This window comes from Leptopilina boulardi, unplaced genomic scaffold, assembly GCF_019393585.1.
Source record: "Leptopilina boulardi isolate dan_hultmark-lab unplaced genomic scaffold, ZJU_Lbou_2.1 LbouV2_169, whole genome shotgun sequence".
Classification (NCBI taxonomy): Eukaryota; Metazoa; Arthropoda; class Insecta; order Hymenoptera; family Figitidae; genus Leptopilina; species Leptopilina boulardi.
The window spans coordinates 1,161,075-1,175,544 of NW_026137717.1; the positions used below are offsets into that span (position 1 = coordinate 1,161,075).

Here is a 14,470-nt window from a genome sequence, read left to right on the forward strand (position 1 = left end):
AATTAGGTAAAATCAATTTAATTTTTTGCTAATTTATTCAATTATTAGTTAATTATTTAAATTTTTAGCTAATAAATTAAATTGTTAGTTAATTAATTTAATTTTTAGTTAATTATTTAAATTTTTAGCTAATTAATTAAATTATTAGTCAATTATTTTAATTTTTAGCAAATTAATTAAATTATCAGTCAATTATTTTAATTTTTAGCTAATTAATTAAATTATTAGTTAATTATTTTAATTATTAGCTAATTATTCAAATTATTAGCTAATTAATTAAAATAATTTTTCAATAAATAAATTGTAAATTATATTTTTTTTTTAATTTTTTAGTGAATTATCCTTTTTTAAATTATTGTAATTTTTATAATTAAGAATTGTCATCGTCGTGTGATCCTTGTGAATTGTCATCAATTGCAGTTCCAAAACGTAGAAAATTATGCAAATCATTGGTAACAGTTGCAATGCGTGCGGCTGCTTTAAATTTAATTGCTGCACGTTTTTTCTCCATTTTTTTCTTCCACTGAAATTCAAAAATTTTTTAATTTTTTTTTCTCTATTTTTCCCCCCCAAAATAATATATAAGAAAATTAATTTCTCACTTTTTCTTTTTTTTTTTTTTTTTTTTTTTTTCATTATTGTAGAGGATAGTAGTAATTTTTTTTATTTCTAGCGATCCTTTGTACGAGGCAGGAAAATCTCGCACCCGGCAAAAGTCCCACTGGTGGGACACGACGAAACCAACGGGAAAAGGATCGCTAAAATTAAAAAAAGAACAATTTTTTTTTTATTTTTACAAAAAGAAATTTACTTTTTTATTTCGATTCCATTTTCGGAAATAAATATAATTTTGAATATTTGAATTTTTCCCGCCACAGTGGTGACAATATTTTAAGGCGCAACGCGACACACCCATTTTTTTGTTTTTTCACCGTTGGCAAACATGACGGACGTGGACGGAACGACACGCCAAAAACTTCATTTGTGTTGTTGCCATTAACCAACAAGAACGTGTATGTGTTTTTATTTATTGTGTGTATATATAAATCAGTGAAAAATAAAAACAAGTTTTCTTTATATTTAGAAATTTACATTTTTTTTTTTTTTTTTTATAAAAATAAAAGTGATAAAATAATCGACAATAATTAATAATTGCCATGTGACGAAGAAGGGAAAATCGCGGCGGCACAAATTAAAGGAAAGGTGAGTTTATTTTCTTTTTTTTTTTTCTTTCTATTTTTCTCCCAAAATATTGGAATTAATATTTCCTTTTTTGTTCAATCACTATTATTTGATAATGTTTTCTAAATGGATGTTTGTTTTAATTTCTATTATTTTTGTGATATGTGTATATGTGTTTTTTATTTGGAAGCGCCGCGAAAAAATATACGTCAAACATAACCTCACTTTTCTCCGCAAAGTTTTTCTTTTTTGTTTTTAATATACATATATATATGTATATATTTTTTTTTAATAATTATTGAAAAAATACTTGCCGTTTCATCGCGAGATGGTAAATTTTTGAGATATACTTTCATTTCGGATTTTTTTGGATCGGCAATTGCTAATACTGATACACAACCATCGACTGTACCCAAAACAATACTTTTTCCATCGTATGTGCTGTCGATTGCACTTAATTCAGCTTGTACACGATAATTTGCAATCATTTCACAGTCTGATGATCTGTAATGATTGTTTTATTTTTTTTTTTTGAAATTTTTTATTTGCAAATAATTTTTATTGTAAGAAATTTTTTTTTGAAATATTTAGTTGTTTTTTTTGGAGGTTAAAAATTCATTCGTATGTAAATTTTTTATTGGAATAAAATTTATTTACTAAATTCATTTTCAAACGAATATAATTTTTTATTTAAAAAAAATTATTTTTCTAAATTTCTAAATATTTATTTATTTATTTATTTATTTTTTACTATTATCAAATAAATATTTATTTTTATCAAATAATTATTTACTTATATCAAATAATAATTTATTTGTATCAAATAATTATTTATTTATATCAAATAATTATTTATTTGAGTCAATTAAATTGTGTATTTGTTTCAAATTCAAAAATTTGTTGGTTCAAATAATTATTTATTTAAGTCAATTAAATTGTGTATTTCTTTCAAATACAAAAATTGTTGATTCAAAAATAAAGTTTATTTAATTTTAAAATAAAAATTAATTTACTTCAAGTAAATATTTATTTAAAAATAGTAAAATAATAAGATTTAAATGAAATAAATTTTTTTTGTTTTCGTTTCTAAAAATTTTATTTTCTTTTATCAATTTCGATTCGAGTGAAAATTTCAATTTCTTCGGAAAATGTAATTAAATTTTTTTGTTATTTCAATTTCGTTTTGAAATTTTTTGTGTTTGTTTTTTATATTTATTTATTTTTCATTTTTGTTACCTGAAAACTCGAATTGTTTTCCGTCCACTGTGATAATAAAGAACATATTCATCCGTTCGATTAAACATTGAAATTACAGTGAAAACTCCCTCGGCAACTTTTGATATATAAGTTTTTACAGTTGTCCCTTTTTTTAATTCTATAAGTTCCAATCCACCTCTAAATAAAAGAGTGAAAATAAATGCAATTTAATTATTATTATTAATTACTAATTAATTATTAATTATTTATTATTAATAACTAATTTATTATTATTAATTACTAATTAATTAGTCATTAATAATAATTAATAATTAAATAAAAATTTACAAAAATAAATTTTTGGAACGAGAAAACCAAATTTTTATAATTTAATTCTATTAGAAATAAAAAAAATTGAAAAATTAAATAAAATATTAAAAAATTAATTATTAATTACTAATTTATTATTATTAATTATTAATTGCTAATTTATTATTATTAATTATTAATTACTAATTAATTAGTAATTAATAATAATTATTATTAATTAATACTTAATTTTTTAAATATTTAATTTAATGTTTCAATTTTTTTTCCCCCTAAAATTTTCTTTTTTTGTTTCTAAAAGAATTAAATTATTAAAATTTGGTTTTTTTTGTTCCAAAAAAATTAGTTTTTGTAAATTTTTTTTTAATTATGACAAAAAACAACAACAAAAAACCTTGATGGAGCGTATAAAGTATATTTTCCATCCTTGCTGATATTTCCACTCCATTTTGGAATTGTACGAATTATTTTCTTCTTTCCAATGTCCATTATACTTCCTTTATCTGAACCTATTATTCCCACCCATTGTGATTTGTTTGGCATTGGTACAACGCTCATAATATCCTTAAAAAAAGGATTTTTGTTTTTCAATTTTTTTTTTTTTAAATTATATTATCTAATTAAAAATTATTGTTACAATTTTTTTTTTATTTTAAAAAAAGTTTTAAATATTTTAAAAAATAGATAAATTAGATATTTAATTTAAAATATTTAAAATAAAAGTGTAAAATTATTTTTTTATTTTGAAAATTTTTAATATTTTCAAAAATTAATAGGGTAAATAAAATAATGAATTTAAAAATTTTAAATTAGAGAAAAATTACTTTAAATCCTGGAAGTTTGACTTGTATTTTATTGATTAATGTTCCGGTTTTTGCACTATAAACAATAATACAATCACGACTTCCTTTATCGGCTGCTGGAACAACAAAAAATGCCCCATCCGAAGTCACAGAAACATTACGAAATGGAATTCCAGTTTGACTTCTTACAATATATTCAAAACTAAAAATTTGAGTTCCGTCTGAAAAAAAATATTTTCTCTACATATTTCAATTAATAATTTAAATTTTTTTTATTTGAAAAAGAACAAAATTATTATAATGAAATTAATTAATTATTTATTATTATTATTATTATTAGTATTATTTTTAATTTTATTATTATTATTTATTATTAATAATAAAAAATTGTTTTAAAAAAAATTTCTTTTGATATGGAAATTTTTTTTTTTTTTTTTCACCTGGAATATTTCTTGTGACGAGGGTGGCTGTTGTTTTTGTACTTTCAACACCTGGTAAATTACTTGGTCGTGAAACGGCAATAAATTTCGTTGCTTCTTCAATAAATGACAATTGTCTTACGCCCGATTGTTCTTCTTTAAATAATACTTGTTCCGTTATTCGATTCCAAATTAAAACATTACCAGATTCCGTTGATATGATGTATCTACCAAAAAAAAAAAAAAAAAAATGAACCAAAATTTGAAAATTTTTGTTTTAACTTAAATTTTTCATTAATTTTTTAAATAATATATAAATAAATTCAAATTTTTTTTTATTTATATAATTTTTATAATTGCCTTCCATCGGGAGTAATAATTGCGTGTGTAACAATTGCACCAAGTGGACTATCAGCTAATTTTGAAATTAATCTTCCTGATTGTAAATCCCAAATACCAACGCAACCTCTTGTTACGGTTACTGCCAAATTTGAATGTTCCGCTAAACTGCATGACATAATAATATATTTAAAAAAAAATTATTAATAATTTACATCACAGATTATATTACAGTTAATTATATATCTTTTAAAAACGAAAAAATACAAATTTAGGGAAAAAAATTGTAAAATCTTTATGGAATGACCCAAAAAAAAAAATCCAAAAAACTGTTATAACTGTGAAAAATATTAACAGAGGCGTATAAAACTTAGTAATTATATTTTTAGCGATAAATAATATGCTCTTATTGCAGAAAAATACAAATTTAGCGAAAAAAACGTAAATTTATTACGGAATGACCCCAAAAAATCCCAAAAAACGGTTATAACTTCGAAAGAAATTAACGGATCGTTATGAAACTTGATAATTATGTTCTTAGCGATAAATAACCTTTTTTTATTGCAAAAAAATACAATTTTATGAAAAAAAAGACATAATTAGTACGGAATGACCCTAAAAAAAATCCAAAAAATGGTTATAACTTCGAAAGAAATTAACGGATCGTTATGAAACTTGATAATTATATTCTTAGCGATAAATATACTTTTCTTATTGCAGGAAAACACAAATTTAGGAAAAAAAAACGTGAATTTATTACGGAATGACCCCAAAAAATTTCAAAAAACTGTTATAACTTCGAAAAAAATTATGGGATTCTAATGAAACTTGCTAATTATGTTCTTTGCAATGTATAACATCCGTTAGAAGCGAAAAAATAAAAATTACGAAAAAAAATAGTATGATTATTACGGAATGTCCCGAAAAAAAATTTTTTTTTTTTTTTGTATTTTTTTGCAATGAAAGTATGTTATTTATCGCTAAAAACATAATTACCAAGTATCCTAACGATCCGATAATTTTTTTAAAAGTTATCACTGGTTTTAAAATTTTTTTTTGGGTCATTCCGTAATAAATATACGTTTTTGTTTTCTTTTTTTTACTTTTTTACCTCTAAAAGAAGTTATTCATTGCAAAGAACATCCTTACTAAATTTCATAAAAATCCGTTAATTTCTTTCAAAGTTATAACCGTTTTTTTGAATTTTTTTGGGGTCATTCCATAAAGATTATCAACTTTTTTTCAAAAATTTGTATTTTTTCGTCTCTAAATGATATTATTCATTACGAAGAACACAATTATAATAATACTAATAATATTCTAACCTTATTGAATCGATTTGCAATTCATGGCGATCAATAACGTGAACTTGCTCAAAAATATTATTAATATTCCAAACTTTAACACTTCTATCAATACTTGATGTAATGACACTATTCCAATTGCCAATTGTCAACGCTTCCAATTGAATGATTCTTGCAAAATGAGCATCTAATATTTTCACCAATTCCGTTGTCTCCAAACTCCAGACGTACAAATTTTTTCTGTTTTTTACAAAAAAAAAAAATAAGAGGAATTTTTAGTTTTGTAACTGAAAATTTTTAATTTATTTACAAAAATAAAATGAATTTTTATTTTTGTAATTTAAGATTTTCAGTTACAAAACTAAAAAAAAAAATTATTTATTCACCTTACACCGGCAACCGCGTAATTTTTTGTTCCACTGATCATTATTGAACTTGAATTCATCATTTTTGTTCGTATATTTCTCACTCCATTTGGCAATGAAAGAACGTGTGCATCACTTTTACTTTCCAAAAACCAAACAACAAAACCATTTCCAGTTGTTGCCAAAAGAATTTCCTCTTCTTTATCAAGTTTTAATTGTAAAATATATTCAATATCATCGTTATTTGTTCGTGGAATATCCAAAACTTTTTCCCAATACGATGATGTTTCTTCAATAATATATTTTGTTATACGATAATTTCCCTTTGTTGTACATGCATAGAGTGTTTTTTTGTCATTTGTCATCACCATTGCACTAAAAAAAAAAAAAAACAAAGAATTATTACTGAATTTTTTTTTCAAATTTTAACATCTACATTAAAAAAAATATTTCTAAGTTTTATAATTTTGAAAAAAATTAAATTTATAGTTTCCTTTTATTATTTAATTTGTTTCCAAAAAAATAAAAAAAAAAGTAAGAAAATTTTACAATAACCTGTGACAATGAAATGATTCGATTGTTCCTTTTTTTCTGTAAGTGTGCAGCAACAATAGTGGATCGTCAAGATTTCCGGTCCAGAAAATAATTCTATACTCATCCAATGTTGTATATTCAATTTCTGTGTTAAATTAATTAAAATTCCTTAACCGTAAATAATATGTTAAATTTTATTAATTATAATAATAATTATTATTACTATTATTATCGATTTATATTAATTTAGTAATAATAATAATAATAATAATAATAATTAATTACCCAAAATGGACCATTGATTTGTATCCTCGGGACTTGTGAAATTTGCTATTAAATTGCCTCTTAGATCAAATTTGCACCATGCACTTTTGCCAAAAATAAATACAAATTGATTCATTAGATAAATTCCACAAACTGGTTCATTATTTGGTAGTGGATTGTCAACAATAACAAATTCACTTGTCAATGTATTTAGAACGACGGTCTAAAAAATTATTTTCAATAATAATAAATATTAATTAAATAATTATTTTTCAATAATAAAATTAATTTACTAATTATTATTTAATTATTTAATAATAATAAGAAAATTAATTATTAATGAACAATAATTAATTTACGAAATTCATTAAATTAATTTAACCTGATTATTGTTTGTAAAAGAAGCGGCATAACGATTGTCAGGACTCAATACTAATTGTTGCATAATTCCCTCAACTCCAGGATTAACATCCCTCGTCATATCACTTGTACTTAAATCCCAAGTGATAAATCTATTTGAAATCGATACAACATATCGATAATCCGATGTTAAACAAAAGCCAAAAACTGCAAATTGATGTCCCTCCAATGAATACTAAGAAATTAATTTAATTATAACATATTTTTTTCGATAATTATTATTCTATAAAAATAATAATAATATAAAAAAATGATAAATTATTTATAAATTATTTTTAATGTATTTTTTAAAAAAAATTTCCAAAAAAAAATTTTTCCTACCTTAAGGGGACCGCCCGGGGTATGGAGACAATGATAAAGGGGTAATAGGGAACAATCTTTAACACCATCGGCATCACATGCTTTTAATAACATTCTTACATTGACATTATTACCAATTTCGGGTAAAAGTCTTCCCACTAATTGCGGTGCTAGCATATCGGGATGATTTCCCAAAATTGCCCCACCAAGTCTTAAAGCATCAGCTACTAACATCAGTTCCCTTGAATAAAAAGAGAAACAAAAAATATGATTTTTCATTAATTTATTAAAGAAAAATAATTTTTTTTTAGGAAAAAAAACCAATATTAGAAATTTTTTTTAACATTGGAGAAAATTGTAAAGTCCTATATTATCGACATTATCCATTACTGCGATCTGTATTGCCGACAGAAACGGAATTCTGTACTATCGACATTATTTGAATTAAATTTTTAGGAAAAATACAATATATAAGTTTTTTTTATCACTAGAGGGAAGTATAGAGTCCTATATTATCGACATTATCCCTTACTTCGATCTACATTGCCGACAGAAATTGTTCTGCCTTATCGGCATTGCTTAAACTTAAAAAAAAATTAATGTCGGTAATACAGGATTCCATATTTGCCACCAATGATAAAAGCAATTTTATTGTTTTTTTTAGGAAATTATGTTTTCATTCTTATAGAAAAAAGTATTTATATACCTGACCAAATTTTGATCGTCGATATTGTTGCAGGCATCCTCAAAATCAGAGAGTACAGCCTGCAGTGGACACGAACTTAATTTTGCATGTAGCCATTCATAATTAAATAAAACATTTTCAAATAGATCCTTAAATCTATGAGCCCTCACCAAATGATATGGAAGTTCTCCAAACTAAAATCAAAATAATTTACAATTTATAAAGTACAAAAAAATATTCTTTTTTAATAAAAACAAAATTTTTCCCCCGCTCCACAAAATTAAAAATTCCACCTTTCTTAAATTGTATCTTGAAATTTTTCCCTCCTTTGAATAAAATGCCAATGGTTGCTCTGGAACTTTTCTATCGGCAACGCCCTCTTTATCGGTTAAATTGAATCTGAAATTTTTTTTTTCATTTTACAGTAACAGTTTTCCTCTAAATTTAACGTTTTTTGAATTATTACCATCAGTCGGTAAATAGAAATCTACTTTACCGACTGTTGGTAACATTTTTCTACACTAAACTACATTTTATTTTTGGTAATATATTTCCAAATCGAACCACCTTCAATTATTATCATCAGCTGATAAAAAGAAATCTACTTTAACGACCGTTGGTAACATTTTTCTAAACCCTACCCGTTATTACCAGCTGGTGGTAATAATTGATGGTAGTTTAATTTAGAGAAATATTACCAATAGTCGATAAAGTAGATTTTATTTTGCCAACTGATGGTAACAATAAAAGGTAGTTTAGTGTAGAAAAATGTTACCAACAGTCGGTAAAGTAGATTTCTATTTATCGACTGATGGTAATAATTTATTGTACATAAAAATACTAATAATTACCGATGTCTTTGAATTTCTGTATACTTAAATGGCTTAGGTCGTCCACCGCCCCATATTCCCAAATAATAATCGGCAATCATTGAATGAAAATACGTCGCTAAATTCATATTCTTAAAATATCTCTCCTTTGCCGTATCTCTAAATTGTCGATGATACCAATTTAATACACTAACACCATCAGCTTCACGTTCACTTAAATAATTTGGCAAATCATTTCGTATTCTTGTCCAAAGTAAAGGTGGTATACGACGTACTGGTGGCAAATGATACTGATAAACATCATCCAATACTTTATCGTCCAATGATATTAAATCTTCTAATTCTGATTCAGAGAGTCCTGATTTTGCCGCTGTTATATATGCTAATGCATGAAATACTAATATTTTGCCATGTTGTTTTTCAATTCTTTCGAATAACATCATTATACTGTCCATTACTGTACTTGCCAAATGTGTATCAGCTGGTTTTGTATAGCTACGCCAACGGCATATTTCGGCGAATACCAATTTTACAAATATTGGCAATGAACATTTTGATATTGCATTTGCCACTAAACGCCATTGATAATTATTTAAATCACGATGAGCGGTTTTCATCCACATTCTGTTAAAAAAAATACAGAGATTTTCTTTATCAACTGTTGGTCATTTGGATTTCTTTTTTATCGACAATTTGAAATAAAGTAGGTTTGAATAGATTAGGAAACTGTTTTAACCGATTGTAGATTAGGTAGAATCCTGTTTTATCGATTATAGGAAACACATTGTTAAAATAGTTTTTGTCGATAATGTAGAAATCTGCATTATCTACAATTTTTTTAAAAATTTAATACCTTATAACATCCATTGCTAAATCTTCTCCAAGTGCTGTTACTTCAATAAAACATTCCTCAGTGTCAATCATTCTTCTCAAAAGATGATAATCACGAGAAATAATTGGATTTGATTCTTCAGCAGCACAAGAAAGTATCATCTGTTAAATTAAATTAAAAAATAATTATTATAAATTTAAAGAAATTAAATTTATTAAATAAAATTTATTAATTTTTTTCTTTTTGAATCATTTTTTATTGGTGATTTTTTACCTTACAATTTGAAGGAAGACGAGTCGGTAACCATGATAATTTATTTCCTTGAGTGCCAGTTAATTGATCGACACTGTCCAAAAATAATAAAATTGGTTGCTCGGACGTTGCTAATGTTAATAAATATTTAAAATGTGCTGTCAGTGGGACAAGATCGTCGGGAATATCCTCAAAGGGAAGCATAAAATTGTAAGAAATCTAAAAATAAAATTTATTAAAATTTTATTACTTAAGATTCTAAATGTAAAAATTTTTTTTTTAATCTATTACCTGTTGACAAATAGAAATTAATGTCGGTGTCAGTGCACTACTATCGGGTGTTGTACCCAAAAATCGAATAATACTTATTGGTTTTTTTCCCAATAGCCATGAACTACTTGATAGTCCAGCACTTTTTGACAAAAGTGAAGTTTTTCCACAACCACCTTCACCATATAAAACCAATGGTTTCTCCTCGTTATTTAACATGTAGTCTTTAATTTTTTCCAAACTATCTTCGCGACCATAAAACACCTTTTTTTATTAGAAAAAGAGAAAAAATTAATATTTTACTTTTTAAGTTTATTTTATAAACGCAGTTTTATGATTAATAGAAGAAAATATAAATTACTGTTTAATACAAAAATTAAAATTTTTATAAATGCAGTTTTATGATCAATAGAAGAAAATATAGATTCCCCAAAACAGTTATTTAATTAAATTTTTTAATTACAAGAAGAGAAAACCCGTTTTCTTTACCTACTGTCGATAATACAGATTCCTTTTTATCAGTAATCCGTATCAACAGATGATAAAGTAGGTAACTGTCGGTAATATGGGATTCTACCTTTATATTTAGTTATAAATCCGTATTTCGTGATTTCCTTTTTATTTTTTTTGTCAAATAAGTAAAAAAGCTAATTTTTTCACTGCCAAATAAGTAAAATAAAAGCTATTTCATTTATTTTTCTATCTATTAAATCAAAAAAAATTATTTTTCTTATAATAAATAAATAAATTTACAAAACATTACCTTTACGGAATTATTGCATGCGTGTAAATGTTGTAAAATTTCGGTAATTATTTGACCTTGAGCTGAACTGTCTTCCTTGCGCATTGCTCTGTCGATAAGTTTTACCATATTTCGATAAAAATGTGTAATAAAATGCTGAAGGTATTCACTATGGGTTTCTGTGTCTAAACCCTCGCGTCCAATCCATTCGACGGTGTATCTAGAAATTTTTTAAAACCATTTTTTAATTATATTTTAGCTGTAAAAAAATAATTTTTTTCTATAAATATTTTATTTGAAAAATTGTTAATTTTAAAACGGCATTATATGTCGGTAATGAAGAAAATGGCTGTCGATAATTTAAAATACTATTGCTGATAAAGAAGAAAACAATTATCGATAATGTAGAAAACAGCTGTCGATAATTTAGAAAACTATTACAGATAAAGTAGAAAACTATTATCGATAATGTAGAAAACTTTGTCGGTATAATGATAAAATAATCGAAATAACCTTTGTAAATTAACGCTTTCTATTTTATTTGGCAATCGAACGTCTCTGAGATCGGCTAATAATTTTGAAGCCTCATTATCCAAACTGCGATTAGCAATATCCAAAAATAAACCAGCTTTTCGTAAATTTTGCAAATTAATATTATTAATGTAACGAACGTAGGCTAAACAATGATTTTTCGTATTTTTCACATTCAATACTCCATTAATCACTTCTCGTTCAGTTACTGGAAAAAAAAATTATTTAATAAAAAATTTTAAAAAATCTTTAAACAATTTTTTTTTTAATTTAAAAAATTTAAATCAACAGAATATTAAAATATATTTAAAATAAAAAATTTTCTAACCGGACATAAAATAATTGTGCATTGTGTCTTTGTCAAATTTTCCAGAATTATAAAGTGATTGTGCTCCTTTACGAAATAATTTTTGCATTTTACACATTGTGTCCCACCAAATTGCCTGATCTTCTTGTTGTAATTTTGGAATTCTCTAGAAATTTTATATTTTTATAAAAAAAATGATAAAAATTCGCTTTAAATTTTGCTAAAATAATTAATTGTTATTAAAATTAATAATTAAATTAAAAAAATACTTTATTGTTGAAATTTTTCAAAATTGATGATATCGGTTGTAAAATGCTTGTAGGTGGAACTGCATTGCTATCTTTTTTATACCACGTGTCCAAAACAATAACATCCATTCCTTGACTATCTAATTCTGTGCGTAACATTTCTAATTCCGAGCTTAGGACATAAGTTGGAATTGGACGGTAACCATATTTTTGTCCTAAAAAAACCTGGAATTTTTGTTTTTTATTTATTTTTTTATTCTAACTTTTTATAATCAAAAAATAAAAAAAAATTTTTAATTTATATTCTTTTTACTGAAAGGAGTTTATAAAATTTAAATTTCGAAATATTTTTTTATTGATTTGATTTTTTATTTGAAATTTTTTTTTACCACAAAATTCGGTCCCATTGATAATCGTTGACAATTTTCAATTTCTCTCATGCACAATTCTGTTGTCATATGATCATCAGTTGCTTCATCTCGAACTCCCCATCTCATATCCACAACCTTAAGAAAAAATTTTCTTTTAAATTTTTATACTTTTTAATTAATTTTATTTTTTATTTTGCAAAATATAATTTTTAAAAATTAAAATTAAATTATTTTAAATTTTATTTTTAAAAATTTGGGAAAAAAATAATTTAATTTTTATATTCAATTAAATTTATTTTACCCTCGGGATTTTTTTTACATTTTTTTTTCTCTTAATTAATTTAAATTGACTTGAAAAAAAAATTTTACTGTTAACTATACTTTTTTTGTGACCCAACTTTTCTTAAGTCGAATAAGTTTCGTAATAGTTATTTGCGATATATATACATATATATGTAGTTATTACTTTAGGATTTCTTGGTACCTGGCACCATCAAAAATCAATTTATTGTCAGTGCATATATAGTGATAAGCTATTGAATGTCAAAAGTTCAACTCTAGGTCATTTCGATCATAATTTTTAACTTCTGTATATATATACATATGCTACAAACTAATTATTAGAAGAAACTTTTCACATAAATTTTTTTTCCTCGTTTTTTCTTTGCAAAAATTAATCAATCTAATTGTTAGTTGATTTATTGCAATTTTTATTTATTTTCCAAATAAGGATTTTTTAAAAACCTTTAAAAAATAGAACACTAAATTTAAAGAAGGAATTTTTTTTTAAATTAATTAATTTTTTTGATTTGATTAACAGTAATAATTAATTTATTTTATTTCATTAAAAGTATTAATTAATTTTTAAATTTTTGAAAAAAATTTAAATTTTCTTTTTTTACCTGAAATTCTAATCCATGTTTTTCTCGACAGTAATCCTTTAATTTTGGATAACACTGTGCCATTAATGTATTTCTCTCCATTGTTGTGTCTGTAAAAAAATATTTTTCAAAAATATTTTCAACACAAATTTAAAAAAAAAATTAATTTGTAATATATTTACCAGTAAATGTTGAACTTGTGAAAATTCGAACAATTTTCGAACTCACGGGTGGCAAGGATTTCAAAGATCCCGCAAAAATTGAATCAATTGTTTTTTCATCCATTTTTTAAAAATTATATCACCCTAAAAAATAAATAACTTTAAATATATTTTTATTTAAAAAATTTTTTTCAAATACTTTTTTTTCTTACACATTTTTATTTTAAATAGTAATTAATTTAAAAAAAAAATTATTTCACTACCTAACTAAAATAGACATTAATTAATTTAATTTCAAAAATAGTTGAAAATTCCCCACATTTGAAAAAAAAAATGGTCGGAAATTTTAAATATTTATTTTTTCGCGATACTTTTCCCACGAGTTATTCATTGATACTAAACATTAACAATATTTCGTTTCTCAAATAAATGTATAGTTTCAATTTGACTATAGTAAAGTCCACATCACACTTAAAATATAAAGTCACATTTTCCAAATAAATTTGGTTTTCGTTCCTTTATTTGCATATTTTTGAAAACATTTTAAAAACAGTTCAAAAATATTGAAAAAGGCATTAAAAAAAACAGAAAAATAATGAAAACAATAATTTTTGTTTGTTAAATATCGCGAAAACAAGGAATTAAGTGAAAATGAGGTAAATCATGTTGCTAAGGCTTTGTTTACTCAGCTACCAGGTACTTTTATATTGATTACCAAAATTATCACCGAAAAACTCCCAAAATAATTTTTTTAAAAAAAAAATACTCGAAATTTTTTTTTTAATAACAATGTCAAATATTTGGAATAAATATATTTAAAAAAAAAAAAGATTTTTTTGTTACTTGCAACTTTATGTAAAAACTTTAATTTTAATTACAATTTTTCTGGCAAAATTTCATTTTTAA

The 14,470-nt window shown here is 23.8% G+C and overlaps 2 protein-coding genes across 2 annotated transcripts in view; one reads left to right on the plus strand and one right to left on the minus strand.

Moving 5' to 3' along the window:
• On the minus strand, positions 1-13,701 carry LOC127277581 (NACHT and WD repeat domain-containing protein 2). The gene is made up of 26 exons (XM_051298829.1): positions 13,586-13,701; positions 13,425-13,513; positions 12,541-12,657; positions 12,173-12,376; positions 11,925-12,069; positions 11,579-11,804; positions 11,087-11,285; positions 10,345-10,587; positions 10,075-10,272; positions 9,823-9,962; positions 8,991-9,593; positions 8,433-8,538; positions 8,161-8,333; positions 7,476-7,695; positions 7,117-7,329; positions 6,756-6,957; positions 6,492-6,615; positions 5,958-6,311; positions 5,593-5,811; positions 4,289-4,435; positions 3,950-4,155; positions 3,531-3,730; positions 3,101-3,270; positions 2,419-2,577; positions 1,497-1,686; positions 1-523 (listed from the first exon to the last, which is right to left on the minus strand). Exons 1-26 carry the CDS (start codon positions 13,686-13,688, stop codon positions 371-373), a joined length of 5,103 nt encoding a protein of 1,700 aa, XP_051154786.1. The 5' UTR covers positions 13,689-13,701; the 3' UTR covers positions 1-370.
• LOC127277579 (transformation/transcription domain-associated protein) overlaps positions 972-14,470 on the plus strand; it is a 27,364-nt gene continuing 13,865 nt past the window's right edge. The window contains exon 1 of the mRNA XM_051298827.1: positions 972-1,203. The gene's annotated coding sequence lies outside the window, so the exon portion shown is untranslated. The remainder of the gene's footprint in view (positions 1,204-14,470) is intronic.

Excerpts from the sequence above, each read along its gene's own strand:
- LOC127277581 (XM_051298829.1), bottom strand. The coding sequence starts at position 13,688 with ATGGATGAAAAAACAATTGATTCAATTTTTGCGGGATCTTTGAAATCC. Across the intron at positions 12,070-12,172 it reads TGAAAAATTTCAACAATAAA|AGAATTCCAAAATTACAACA; the intron begins GTATTTTTTTAA and ends TAAAATTTCTAG. Across the intron at positions 6,616-6,755 it reads AAATCAATGGTCCATTTTGG|AAATTGAATATACAACATTG; the intron begins GTAATTAATTAT and ends AATTTAACACAG.